Source organism: Vombatus ursinus, unplaced genomic scaffold (assembly GCF_900497805.2).
Source record: "Vombatus ursinus unplaced genomic scaffold, bare-nosed wombat genome assembly UNPS02014772.1, whole genome shotgun sequence".
Taxonomy (NCBI): Eukaryota; Metazoa; Chordata; class Mammalia; order Diprotodontia; family Vombatidae; genus Vombatus; species Vombatus ursinus.
Genome location: NW_020954550.1, coordinates 2,601,853 through 2,615,646, shown reverse-complemented (window position 1 = coordinate 2,615,646; position 13,794 = coordinate 2,601,853). Strand labels below are relative to the sequence as shown.

At 35.8% G+C, this 13,794-nt stretch overlaps 1 protein-coding gene across 5 annotated transcripts in view; it reads left to right on the top strand.

The window, feature by feature from the left end:
- Positions 1 to 13,794, top strand: part of WDR41 (WD repeat domain 41) — a 71,404-nt gene that overhangs the window by 23,231 nt on the left and 34,379 nt on the right. For all 5 annotated transcript variants that reach the window (XM_027863625.1, XM_027863627.1, XM_027863624.1 and 2 more), the window contains exons 3-5: positions 5,306 to 5,354; positions 7,440 to 7,571; positions 10,883 to 10,945. In XM_027863625.1, coding sequence (XP_027719426.1) covers positions 5,306 to 5,354; positions 7,440 to 7,571; positions 10,883 to 10,945 — 244 coding nt within the window. The remainder of the gene's footprint in view (positions 1 to 5,305; positions 5,355 to 7,439; positions 7,572 to 10,882; positions 10,946 to 13,794) is intronic.

Sequence of the window (13,794 nt, the reverse complement as noted above, 5' to 3'; positions counted from 1 at the left end):
TTTTAAAATCTTTTTGGACCCTAACTCTTGTTCAGTTTGTTAGCTACCCTTTCCAGCTTTGTGTCACTTCTGAATTTGATAAACAGGCCATCTATGCCAAATCATTGATAAATATGTTAAACCCTACAGAGTCATGCATATAGCCCTGGGGCACTCTAGTAGAAACTTGCCACCAAATCTACCTCCAGCCCTTAATGACCACACTTCAGGTCCATCTACTCCATTTTGATTCCACTTAACTGTACTACCAATTAACCTGTATCTTTCCAATTTGTCCATAAGAATAGCATGAAAGACTTTGTAAAATTCTTTGCCAAAATCTAAGCTACCCATCTCTTAACAAAGAGATGATGGACTCAAAGTGCAAAATGAGACATGCATTTTTTAATATGACTGATAAGGAAATGTGCCTCTCTTAGTTAGGCATATTGTCAAAATTTTCTTCCTTCCTTCCTTCCTTCCTTTCTTCCTTCCTTCCTTCCTTCCTTCCTTTCTTCCTTTCTTCCTTCCTTCCTTCCTTCCTTCCTTCCTTCCTTCCTTCCCTCCTTCCTTTCTTCCTTCCTTCCTTCCTTCCTTCCTTCCTTCCTTCCTTCCTTCCTTCCTTCCTTCTCTTCCTCCCTTCTTCTCTCCTTCCATTCCTCCCTCCCTCCCTCTTATTTTTCTTGGTTGTTTACTTGAAGAATGGGAATGAGAAGCATTTATTATTTGAAAAAAATTTAAAGAAAGAAAATAAATTATCTCTAATACCACAAAAGACATGCTACTCAATATTATGACTTTCCACATTGGCAACTAAAAGACACGTTCGGCTATGTAAAACAATAAAATAAATTCCTTCCTAGAATCTAATTAAAGTATATCTATAGCATTCCTCTGATCTAATTGTCTAGGAGTCCTGTTAAAAAAAAAAACAACAAAAGAGGCTATTGTGATAACGTAATCGGTCTTGCCTTGAGTCTCTCCCCTCTTCAATCTATCCTTCACACAGCTGCCAAACTAATTTTCCTGAAGAACAAATCTGATTGTGTCGTTTCCCTAGTCAATAAACTCCACTTGTTTCCTGTTACCCACAGAGTCAAATATAAACTCCTTTGCCTGACATTGAAGGCCTGTCACAACTTGGTTCTAGCCTTCCTTTTGTCTCAGTTTCCCCAGGACTTAAAATTGTGCTTGGCATACTGTAGTAAATACTTTTTGATTGAGGAAATGAAGTTAATCTGGCATAACCTGTTTTTGATGAAGCCAAGCTGGCTCGTTGTGTCTTTTTCTAGATGTCCATTAAGCATCCATTTAATAATATATTCTTTAATTTTGCTGGGAATTTAAGTTTAGCTTGTAGATTCCAGTTTATAAACTCCACTCTTCCATTAAAATTTTTTTTGAAAAGTGAAACAGTACTTACCCTTTGCTAGCTCTATGGCACTTTTCCTATTGTTCATCATCTTTCAGAGATCATTGATGGTGGTTCTGCAGTCAGCATTGTAGTTACCATCTAGATTGTCCGTGCCTGATGACTTGAGCTCCTTAAGGACAGCTGGATGCTCACTGACACTCTCCCTAATTGTCTTAGGTTTCATTTTCTTATTAGTCACTTTTATACTGCAAAAATAAATGTTGAATCTAATTGAATTTCGGAGTTGGAGAATTGTAGAAGATTTCCTGGAGGAGGTGATTTTTTAAATTACTTTTTTTCATTCAGCAAAAACCCACCATTTCTCCCTCTCCCCACCCAGTTGAGAACAAAAGAAAAGCAAAATTCCCAGTATAGAATATGTGTAGTCAAGGAAAACATATTTCTGCATTGACTGTGTTCCAAAGAAAAAAAATTTATGTGTACATGTGTGTATTCTCCATTCTGTGTCACCTCTGTCAGAAGGAGATAGGATATTTCATCATTTGTCCTCTGCAATTACTATGCTGATCAGAGTTCCTAATTAATTAAGTTTTTCAAAGTTGTCTTTACAATATTGTAGTCATTGTATAGATTATTCTGGTTCTGTTCACTTCACTCTGCATTAGTTCATACAAGTTTTCTCAGGTTTCTCTTAAATTATCCCCTTCATTATTTCTTATAGCACAGTTTCCATCACATTTATATACAATAGCTTATTTAGCCATTTCCCAAATGATTGCTGTCCCCTCAGATTCCCATTTTTTTGCCACTTCAAAAAGAGTTATAAATACTTTTTGTAAATCTTGAGTTTGTTTTGCTTAAAACTCATCCTTTTCTTCATCTGTCTTCCGTGGGGCAGCTAGGTGGTGCAGTGGATAGAGCACCGGCCCTGAAGTCAAGAGGACCTGATTTCAAATCCAGCCTCAGACCAAACACTTGACACTTAACTAGCTGTGTGACCCTGGGCAAGTCACTTAACCCCAAATGCCTAAAAAAAAATAACATCTCTTAATCTATCTTCCTTCTAATTCTCCCTCCTCCCCCTTCCCTCCCTTTTCCCTCTTGAATAAAAGATATTTCTGCATCTTACTCTGTGTGTGTATTCTTCTTGAAGAGGTAATGTTTAGAGTTGGGCTTTAAAGGAAAGATAGGAAATCAGTGGGGAAAAGGGTGATGAAATGTAAGGGCAAGGAAGACATAGAGAAAGAAAATTGTGAAGCATTGTGTGAAAGATGAAGTGGAGTCCAGTTTGACTGAAGCATAGAGTATGTAGAGAGAGAGGGGCTTAAACTCTGAAAAGGTGAGTAGATTTTGGAAGGCTTTGAGTGGCATGCTAAGAAAATTAAACTTCATTCAGTAGGCAGTAAGGAGCTATCAAAGACCTTTGAACTGAAGAGTAACGTGGCCAGATCTCTGCCTAAGGAAGATGCCTGGCACCAGTTTAAAGGTGAGATTTGTGTGGAGAGAGTCTATATGGGAACATCTATTAAGACTGTGTTGTATTATTAGCCTATTGGTAGCAATGAGAATTGAGAGAAGACAGATGTGGGTCATATTGCCATAATAACAACAATCAGACTTGGATTTTTCAAAGGCAGGAATAGGGATAGGAAGAAAAAGCTGAAGATAACACTAAGGTTTTGAACATGAGAGATTACGTAGTGCCATTGCCAGAAATAATAAAGTCAAAAGGAGGAGAAGGTTTTAGGGAAAATACAAGTTCAGTTTTGGTCATATTAAATTTGAGGTGTGAACAGGACAAGTAGATGTTTGGGAATGAAGATCTGGGCACTTGGGAGAGCAGTCAGTGTAGGAAGTGCAGATTTGATAGTCATTTGTGTAGAGGTGGTAGTTGAAAATGGAAATGAATGGAATTGCCGAGGAAAAGAGTTTGTAGAGAGAAGTTGGCTGAGAATAGCTTCTTGGGGATAACTTACTTTATCGGTCAGAGATAGGAAAAGGAGCCAGGGAAGGAGGCAGACAAAGAAAGAACTATTAGAACTGTAAGAGGAGTATAGGAAGTTGATGAGTAGAATTTTTCTACTCATTGTATTGTATTTGGAGATAAGGTCATAGGTTATAACTATCAATAGTATTAGCATAGAAGGTATAATAAAACCACTTAAGGGGGCTGAGGAGAGAATAAGTGGTGAGGAAAATTATCTTCTGTCTTCTCTATGTGTATCAATTATGGCTCTATTTATTTACATGCTGACTCCTCATTGGAATGTAAGTTCCTTGAGAGCAAGGATTGTTTTTGTCTTTCTTTGTATTTCCAGCTAAGCACAGTGCTTATCTAGCACATAGTAAATGGCTTAATAAATGCTTGTTGATTGATGAAAGGATTATTCATACTAATGAAGTCACACATCTAAGATTGAAGTAGTGCAGTTTTGTTGATTTTGTTCATGTAAGTAAAAGTACCATTATGAAAAAGATTCTACATCATCATCAACTTACATTTGATAGCTGCTTACTGTGTGCCAGGCACCATTTTAAGCTCTGGGTGTAAAGAAAGGCAAAAACATAATCCCTGCCCTCACATTCTAATATGTGAGACATTAGTGGCTCATAAGAGCTGTGTCTTACCGATTTGTTTAAAAGCAGATTTTGTATAACTAAAACTAACTTAACCTCTTCATGACCTAAACTCACCCTTGAGTTCTGCTACCCTGATTGGTGAGTGTCTCTCTTGTCCCATTAATCTATATAGGTTCTCGCTTTGCTCTACAATCTACTAAAGTGTAACTTTCCTAAGTCCCCTTTTGCTGTACTCCTGACTTCTTGTTTTCCTCCACCCATTTCTTCCACCCAACACAGTGATGATTCCTTTTATATAAACATTGGAAAATTCATTAAATCAAGTCATGTCAGTGGTTAATTGAAGAAATAATTTGAACACCTACTGTGAGCAGAGCACTTTGCTGAGTGTTGGGGGAAATAGAAGGTTTAGATAAAGCATCTCTCCTTCCTCCTTTCCTGTTCTAGAGTCACAATCAAATCAATACTCAAATTCAATTAATTTATGAAAAGGCGTGTCAGTCTATTCCTCTATAATTGCCCCTTTCACCACACCAGTCACTTTCTAAGCTACAAACTCCAGCTGCCACCGCTCCCCTGCTCCCTATTAGAATGGAAGCTTCCTGAGGACTAGACTGTGTTAGCTTTTGCTTTAGTGTTGTATCCCCAGTGCTTAGCAAGCATTAAGTCCTTAAATCCTTTTTTCATTCATTCTGTAACTAATAATCCAGTGCCACAGATTATTTCCATAGACTCTGTTTACCTATCAGATGTTCTTTGTTTGTCATTGAAAGAAAAGATTGAATCCTCTATGAAGCATGTAGCTTGGAGGGGAGGGAGAGCTGAGCCCCTCTAGCTTTCTCACAATTACTCATGGTTTCCTCTTAACATCTCAACCCCTTGATCACTCAGGAAAGCAGCAATATCCCAAAAGTTCCAGGAGCTAGAAGGAGTAAAGGAGTAGGAATGGTTTCGAACAATTAGATTTTTTAAAATCTTTGCATAAAATGAATAAGAATAATGAGTTTACTCAGACACTACTTCTTTTCCCTATTGGGAAATTAATTCATAACAGAAGAACTGGGCATTGGCTCGTTTTCATCTTATTGCCGACAGATTTCATAGAATAATAGAATTCTAGAGCACAAAGGGACCTTAGTCTAACCTTTTGTTTTATATTTTTAGCAATGTGTTCATTATAACCATATTTATTCTACTATGAGACAATTAGCTATAATAGAATTTTATCTGTACTTGTGAACGTTAGTGAATCAAAATGTCATTAATAGGGGTTGAGGAGGTTTAGTAACTCTAGCAATTATGTGATAATAGATACACCCTTTATACTTATCAATTATGACCCTTTCTTTACTTTTTCTCTTCCCTCAACAGATTTGCATCTGCTGGAGACGATGGAATTGTGTTTTTGTGGAATGCTCAGGTGTGTGCTGGTTTTAAATGGATAATATAATAACAATAGAACTAAATATATGAGTCAAATTATATACACTATATACTTTTCTGCATTCAGATATAAAATTGTTGATATTTTTATACTTATTCATAATAAACAAATTCCAATAAAAATATGAAGAAAAAAAATCTGAAACATTTCCCCACATTGGTTTAGACTTGTTGATTGTATTAGGGTGGAAATCCCTCCAGAAAGAAATGCCATTCACTAATGCAGCAGTTCCTCTGTGTCTTATAGTCTTGAAGAGTCTTCAGCAGAGATATTAAGTGCCTTGCTTGTGGTCAAACGGCTAATGTGTCAGAGGCAGAATTTAAAGCCAGGTCTTCTCTATTCACTATACCATGCTGCTTTTATATATTCTTTCTCCTGATACAAAAGAAATATGACAAATAAAAGGAGTTAAACTTTGTCTTGCTGTTTGAGGTAATGAAATATAGATGAAGAACTCCTGGAATGGTTTATATTTGACTTTTTGGAAACTGTGAAATAAAATTGGCAAACGTTTTGAAAAGCAGGAGAGAACAATATAAAATAATGAAAAGTATAGAGACTTTGGAAGTTGTATATATCACCTTTGATAAGCAAGATTTATAGTGACTGCTAAGAACAGTCTAACAACATGTAGCAGGCTCAGTATTGTTAGTATAAGGATGATACCTTAATCTTTCATCTGGTTTATTTTAACTTCTGAAACTTTTTTTCTAGTAGAATTGTAAATATAAAATATTGAAATCTAGAAGTGGTTTCCTTTATTGTAGTCATGAAGATAGTTTTTCTCCCATCCTGAAAAACTGTGCTTCTCCATTGTGTTGATTTCCAAAGTCAGAGTGGTGCTGTATCTGATGGCACTGAGCTTTACTAGTTTGTCAAAGTTGAGAATTATTATTGGCAGTTCTGTTCATTGAAACCCTTTGCGGCCCCAGTCTTTCAGACCACTGATTTGTGGTTGCTTGTGTGACTGTTTTTCCACCAGGCTTTTGAGCACACCTGTTTCATCATAGTGTATGCAGCAACCTTTTACGGCAAAAAGTCACCTTTTTTTTTTTTTAATCTTGGAGAAGTTATGTATTTCATTTAAGTGCTGTCTAGTTATCCAAACTGTGGGGGAACCAGCTTAAGCTTATTGGGTATATTCTGAAAGTAGAGTGGCATTAGTGACACATATTATCCTGTTTTCACCTTATTTAAAAACAGTATTAAAGAGTTTTCAATGTCGTGTCGAGGTTTCCCTGGATTCTTGAAGGCTGTGCCACAGGTGCTTCCTTTGACATGTCCTACCCCTTCGGAAAGGCTGCGGAGAGGGGCTGTGGCAGTGACAGATGAAATGACTGAGGAAACGAAGGTTCAATCTTCTGAGCATATCAATTTATTGAGCCACACACAGTGAAATGTTGGTGACAAAGCATGTCTTTATCGGCTATCATCACCAGGTTTGCCAAATGGTGATGTGCTTTGCACCATAATGACTCTTAACGATCATGTACTCAGTTATATAGGGCTTGCAGTGTGTCTTGTGTCAGAAGTTTCAACATCAGTGAAATCATAGATACTTGAAGTATTTTTTGTTGAAATTTGTTCATAAGATCTTTTTGAAATACATGAACAAATACACAGAAATTTAGGTTAATTTTGGCATTATGTTAGTGGTAGTATAATGGGAGGATTTAAAAAGTTATCAATTATATGGTATAACTGATAGCCAAGTTTCATGAGACTAGAGATAGATTCATAGATAATTTAGGGTTCATAAATGAATCATAGTTGTAGCGGTATTTTTACATCTGTCTAACAAATATGTAAAAAATGCTGTGTTATTCTGTTAGAGAATGGCTAAGAGTTGCTGATAGCTATTCTTAGTAGTTGTTGTTTTTATCACTTGGTGAATTTCTATTATAATGTATAATGTTGTAATAAAATTCGTTTCTATGGTATAATTTTGAAATAGAATTTATGGATGCTTTCCATGTGGTGATTCCTCTTAGGATTGTCACTTAAAATTATTTAATGTATGAAATCAGAGCCTATTAACATTATTTTATTTTATTTTTTCAGACAGGAGAAAAGATTTTTGAGCTCCACGGGCATACACAAAAAATAACAGCTATAACTGCATTTCCTTCCTTGGATTCTTATGAAGATAAAAGTCAATGGATCTTAACAGCTTCTGCTGATAGGACTGTTATTGTATCCTTAAATCTGAAGGAAAAAGAATAAGTTTTACTGGGAATGGAAAGTTTAGGGAGACCAAGTAGATGATGTTTTAGTTTTGAGTTTCTAGAGACTGGAGTTTAAACCTGTAGTATAATGAGAATGATCATATTTTCATTTTTGTGAGACAGTAGTAATAGTTTAAATTTATATAGTTTTAAAATGCCCTATGTATACTATCTCATTTGACCTTCACTACAGTTAGGAAGTTAGGAAGGATAAGTCTTGTTATCTACATCTTACGGATATGGAAAATGAGACTCAAAGTAGGGGAGCATTTTGTACATGTTTTCTGTAACTAGAAGACCCGGGGCAGAGCTTGAATGCAGGTCATCTGGTTCTCCAGGCTGACACTCCTTCCACTGCGTTGGTCTTTTAAAAAACATTAAAAACCTCATGATTAGTTGTTTATCTTGTGAAGTCTGGAATATAACTAGGAAGTTGTCTTGTTACAAAATACTTTTCCAAAGATGATCTATTTCACTTAAACTTTTTTTACTTAAATTTGAATAAAGGAAAGGGAGATTTTTTTCAAGACTTTTGTGCTGCTATTTTCAGTATTGTTGATTTGGTTTTCTTTTAACTTCAAGGAAGTAAAGATGAATTGAATGGGAATCAAATTTAAGTTTTTGCTGTTAGTTTCAAAAATAGAACCTATCATTAATAGGCTATGACAGGAAAAACTTTAATTTTTGGCAGATATGGATATTGCTGCATGAAAGAAATCTCTTTGGTGAGGAAAATAAAACTTCTGAGGGGACCTTTACCTTCTAAGACTAAAAGGTAAGACTAAAAGGACAAGGACTGCTGCCTTTTTGTCTTTGTTTCCCCAGTGCCTGGCCCAGAATAGGCACTTGATAAATGCTTGCAGGTGACTAAATCTTGTCCAGCCTTTCTCATTTACAAATGAGGAAACTGTGGCCAAGAGAAGGGAAGTGATTTTCTCAAGGACACAGATGGAGGAAGAGGTGGGGCCAAAACCCTAGTCCTTTGACTTCAGCTAGCATTCTCCCCGGTGTCCCAGGGTACTCTTCTGCTCTGCTGTGCTCTGCTCTAGGTCTTAAGATAGAGAGCGCTCCCAGAACATGTAAAATCTTAAGTTTTAAAAAATTTTGAAAATGCTTTTATTACACAGAATCTAATAATATTTACCCATGTTTCTAATCTTGAGGGTAGAAATTTTTCAAAGAAGGGCAGCATATGATGCAACAAAACCTCATTGATTCATCCTAAGGGGATGGCCAAATGAGTTAAAGAATACTTTGAAAGAAATGTATTATTATTGCCTTTAAAATATGTATAAAAAAGTATATGTATATGTATATATACATATATGTATTTCCATATGTATGTGTATATATATAAATATTGCCATTTGAATTAACTACTGGTATTATGATTTCTAGGTATCAGTCTAATTTGACCCCTTTTAATGAATAAATAAGACTCACTTGTAAACAATAGGATCAATTCTTTACTGTTTAAGGTTCTGAGTAAGTTAAACATCTGTTGCAATCTCTTTATAGTATTAACTTAATGTAAAATTGTTTCAGGAATAGTGCATAATTAAACTTTAGACTACATTAGGCTGGATTATCACAAACAACTTAGAGGTTAAGTAGTTAAGATTTCTTAATTTTTTTTTTCATGTTTATGCACTCTCTCTCTCTCTGTCTCTCTCCATATATGCATATGTACATATATGTGTCTCTGTCTAACTATTTATCTGTTTTCTTGTTCATGTATGTATGTATGTATGTTATAGTTTGGAGTAGTTAGAGAAACAAAAAAAACATAAAAGGTATTCTCAGGGATGTGGCAAAAAACCATTACTTTTTGATATCTATAAATAATTTACAGGCAGGATTTGTACTTTTTGCCATGATAAGAGGGCATTTTGCATAACGAAAAGCAGGGATAAGAATCAAGTCTGGTCCTGTGGTTTCATTGGTTTTGGGAACTTCTGGATTATGAAACATTCTCTACCTGCTTTCTCTTCAACTTAGAGTCTGAGAAAGGTCATAGGGCACCTAAGTTCTCAGAATTCGAGAGCCCAAAACTATTTACATATTTGCCTATTAAAACACTTCTTCTTTTTCCAACTACAAATCTTTTTGTGGCCAGATTTTCTCTGTATACTTTAACTACAACAACATAAGACAACAGATTAAATGTAGAAGCAGATATGAGAATGCAGTTGTCTTTAAAGCCACATATTAAAGAAATGTGCAAAATATGTAAAACAGTGCTACTCCCACTTTTAAAAAATATATTCTTCATAAAAAATAGATTAAGTTAACATGTAATAGATTCATAATTGTTATTTTGATGAATTAATATTTTAAATTGTATGTTTTATTTTCTTAATATGGCAAATATAGATAGATATAGATAGATATAAATCACATAAAACAAAGTTCTTTGGGGTCCTCAATAATTTTTAAGAGTGTCAAAGGGTCCTGAGACCAAAAAGTTTCAGAATCTCTGGCTTAGAGCACTAAGAAATTATGTGATTTATAGATCACACAGCCAGTGTGTATTAGAGATAGCACTTGAACCTGGGCCTTCTTGGCTTAATTAATGATAATGATCATTTATTAGTATAGAGATATTCTTGATTTTTGTAATGGAAAGAGAACTGGATCTGGAGTCAAAGATGTGGGTTCAAATCCTGACTGCCACTTACTACCTGTGTGACCTAGGGATTTGTTTTCTCTCTCTTGGCCTCCATTTCCTAGTCTACAAAATGAAGGGGTAGGTAATACTGATGGTTGCCAAAATCCTTTCTGGCTTCAAATCTACAATTACATGATTTATGTAATTTTTATAACCTTGGGCCAAATGTTCTTTTGGCTGTTTTGGGTAATCTGGTAGTAATATCTTTTAGATTCAAGATGCAGAATGAGAGATACATTTTTGAGGAGAGCTGATGTGGGGACTTGTTTTGCTTGACTGTGTATTTCTTCCAAGGGTTGGTTTTGTTTTTTCGGTTGTCAGGGGGAGGTCAGAAAAGAGAACATAAATGCTTATTAATTGAAAAAAAAAGTTTAAAAAATAGTGATATCTTATATTGTTGCATATCACACCCCTGCCACTCTACTAAGTAAACTAATGTATGTGAGGTTACTTCTATAGCATTAAAAACACTAAAGTTGAAAAAATACTTAAAAATGAATTATAGCAGGAAGGAGAAATTTTTAGTATTTAAAACAATTACAAGATAGGCATCACATAATAAAGACAGAATTGTGTTCAGAAACTACTTTGCATTTCCTTAACAAATTCAGATTTGGGATTGTGATACTGGCAGACAAGTTCAGAAAGTATCATGCTTCCATTCCACAGTCAAGGTAAATGTTGGGGGTGGTAGAGGTGGTGTATAATTTGCTTTTATTGCTTTGTCTGAGAAATATTAAATCATGAAACAGATAAAGTGAAAATTTCTGCATTTATGCATTGCTTTATATAAACCTGCAGTTCTTTGAAGATTATGCATTTTGTGTGTATAGGTAAGGTTGATATATATTTCATCTGTTTCTCCAAGGCTCAAGGGTGAGGGTGTTTACTGCTGAAGGACATGGGATTTTCCCAGGCCTTAATCCAGGGAAGTCCCAGTCCTGTGTTAGCCCCATTTATTGAAAAAGAATCCCTAGGTGATTCTGCTGCCAGAAAGCATACTGTTCTCTCAGAGAAGTGGGTGCCTGGGTACCAGTTTATCCCACCTCAGATGGTGAGTGAGGGGTGTAAGAGTACGCAGGAGAAGGAAGGGATGGTCCAAGTTCTTTCCCATACCTCTAGAATACACTGGGGCAATATGGTAAAAATAAATGCTTAGAAGATCATACATGCCAATTTTATTATGGTACTCATTTCTTGGCTAAAAACGTGATAGAATCCTGGCAACCTTCTCTGATAAGCATAGCTGGACTTGGGCTTTGGATTCTTCATGAATCTAGAAGTGGGTACAACCTCTTGACTCCTTGTTCCTCATCTTGATGGACAAATGTGCATCTCACTGATGGCCATTCTGGGCAGCTGCCCAGGAATGAATTTGTGAGTAGCATGGACTGGTCTGGTGTCTACCCTTAGGTACTCTAGTTGATGAGTAAAGGAGTTTGGCTCTTTTCTCCTTGATCATTGTCATCCTTGTATTCAGCTAGAAGATTTGAGCCTAGAGCAGAAGACAATGCCTGGTGGAAGGTACGTAATACTTGGTACCAGGCTCTGAGCTACTTCTGGGCATCCATCGTATGTTAATTTCATTCATGATATATGTGCAGAAGTAAATGACTGCTTTCTTTTAATTTTCTCCCTTTTGAGCAAATATTATTGACATCTCTCTCATTTTGCATTCGATCTCATTTCAGGAGAGGAGGAATGGTTTTGCTTAACCCACTAAACTCCTAGCTTATCAATTAATGGGCTAATAAGGCTTTCCTGTTCTTTGCTGCCACTGTTATTAACAGTAGCAAGAAAAGAAAAGTTATCTGGGAGCATTCTAGCTTCTGAATCCTATCAGGAAGTTTGGGAAAACATGCTTCTTGATAAAGTCATATGAGATTTACTGTTGTCTAACAGCTTTCAAGGCAGTTGGCACATAATGTTGTTCAGTTGTTTCAGTTGTGTTTAACTCTTCCTGACCCCATTTGAGGTTTTCTTGGCAAAGATACTGGAGTGGTTTGCCATTTCCTTTTCCAGCTCATTTTACAGATAAGGAAACTCAGGCAAACAAGGTGAAATGACTTGCCCAGGGTCACACAGCTAGTGTCTGAGGCCAGATTTGAACACAAAGATGAGTCTTGCTAATACCAACCCAATGTTATATCCACTGTGCCACCTAGCTGCCTTTAATAAATGCTTATTTAATTGAATGAATTTATCATTTTAAAGAAAAATAAGTGGGATAATGTAGCAAACAGTCCTTTGAAAGAAAAAAAAATCTTGACATACCAGAAGTCAATACCACCTCTTTTCTTAAAAAAAGAGCAATATTTCATGTGGCTATTTAAAAACAGTAAGACTAATTTCTCTGAGGAAAAAAGTTATGTTTACTAAAACATCAGTGATCTATATGATAGTAACATAGAATTTTGTTTGAAGATTCTATTTGAAACATTGACTTCTTTCAAATCTATCAGTTTTTATGGTCTAAAATGTTTCCAGTCCAAAATATCTTTTACCTTTAAACTCCTGAAAAGATAATTTTGAAAAGGTAATTACTGTCTAAAAAAATCTATGTTATTCAAATTCCAAATAGTAATATATGATTTCAAGTGCTAGGGGGTAAGGGAAGATATGTGTGTATATGTATTTAAAGACGGGAAGAAAACATTCTTTTTCTCTCTGCTTTCACCTACTGTGGAAAAAAAAATTCTAGGAACTAGTTTAATTAAAAGTATATTTAATTCAGTAAACATTTATGACATTGCTATTTCCTTTACCAGATCCCCTGGGAGATAAAAACTAGATGAGACACTGTCTCTGCCCTTATAGAGCTTATAGTCTTATTCTAATGTCACTGCATGGGGAGTGAATCAAGTGACTTATTTAGAAGATTTTTAGAAACATTTTCCTTAAATACCTGTTTTTAATCCATCTGCAGTTGGCATATTGTAAAAGGTCTACTGGTTCTCTAGTAGAAATAGCATGGTTTAATCAAAAAACTTCTCACCTTGGAGTCAGGAGAGAACTGGAAATAAATCCTTCCTTTGACGCTTCGGGTCTTAGGGTGTAGAGTTGGAAGGCACTCTAGTGGTCATCTGGTCCAACATTATCATTTCACAGGTACGGAATGGTTTGCCACAGCAGCTTTTCAGGGAAGCTGAGAGCAAGATCAGCCCAGGACTGAGATTCTCACTGCCAGAAAGGATGAGAAACGAATTTTGCAGTGATCTGCAAACAATGTGCAATGTTTGTTCTTCTGCCCCAACCAGGGACTTTTATCTGTGTTCAAAAGGGAGGCTGGTTTCTCTCATAGAATAGATGTTAAAAGGATTGAGGAACACATCTTTGTTCTCCTGGTCACTAAGGAAGTGTCCCCCCCCCCCCTTTTTTTAAATGGAATAAAAGCTTTCAATGGGAATAAGAAAAAGGATCTGAAAAGGGAATGGAATCCTGACCTGTCGGGAGATTGGAAAGTGGTAGGCTGTTACACAAAGAAGAAAGGGAGGAAGAACCACTGAAGATTTTGAGCAATAAA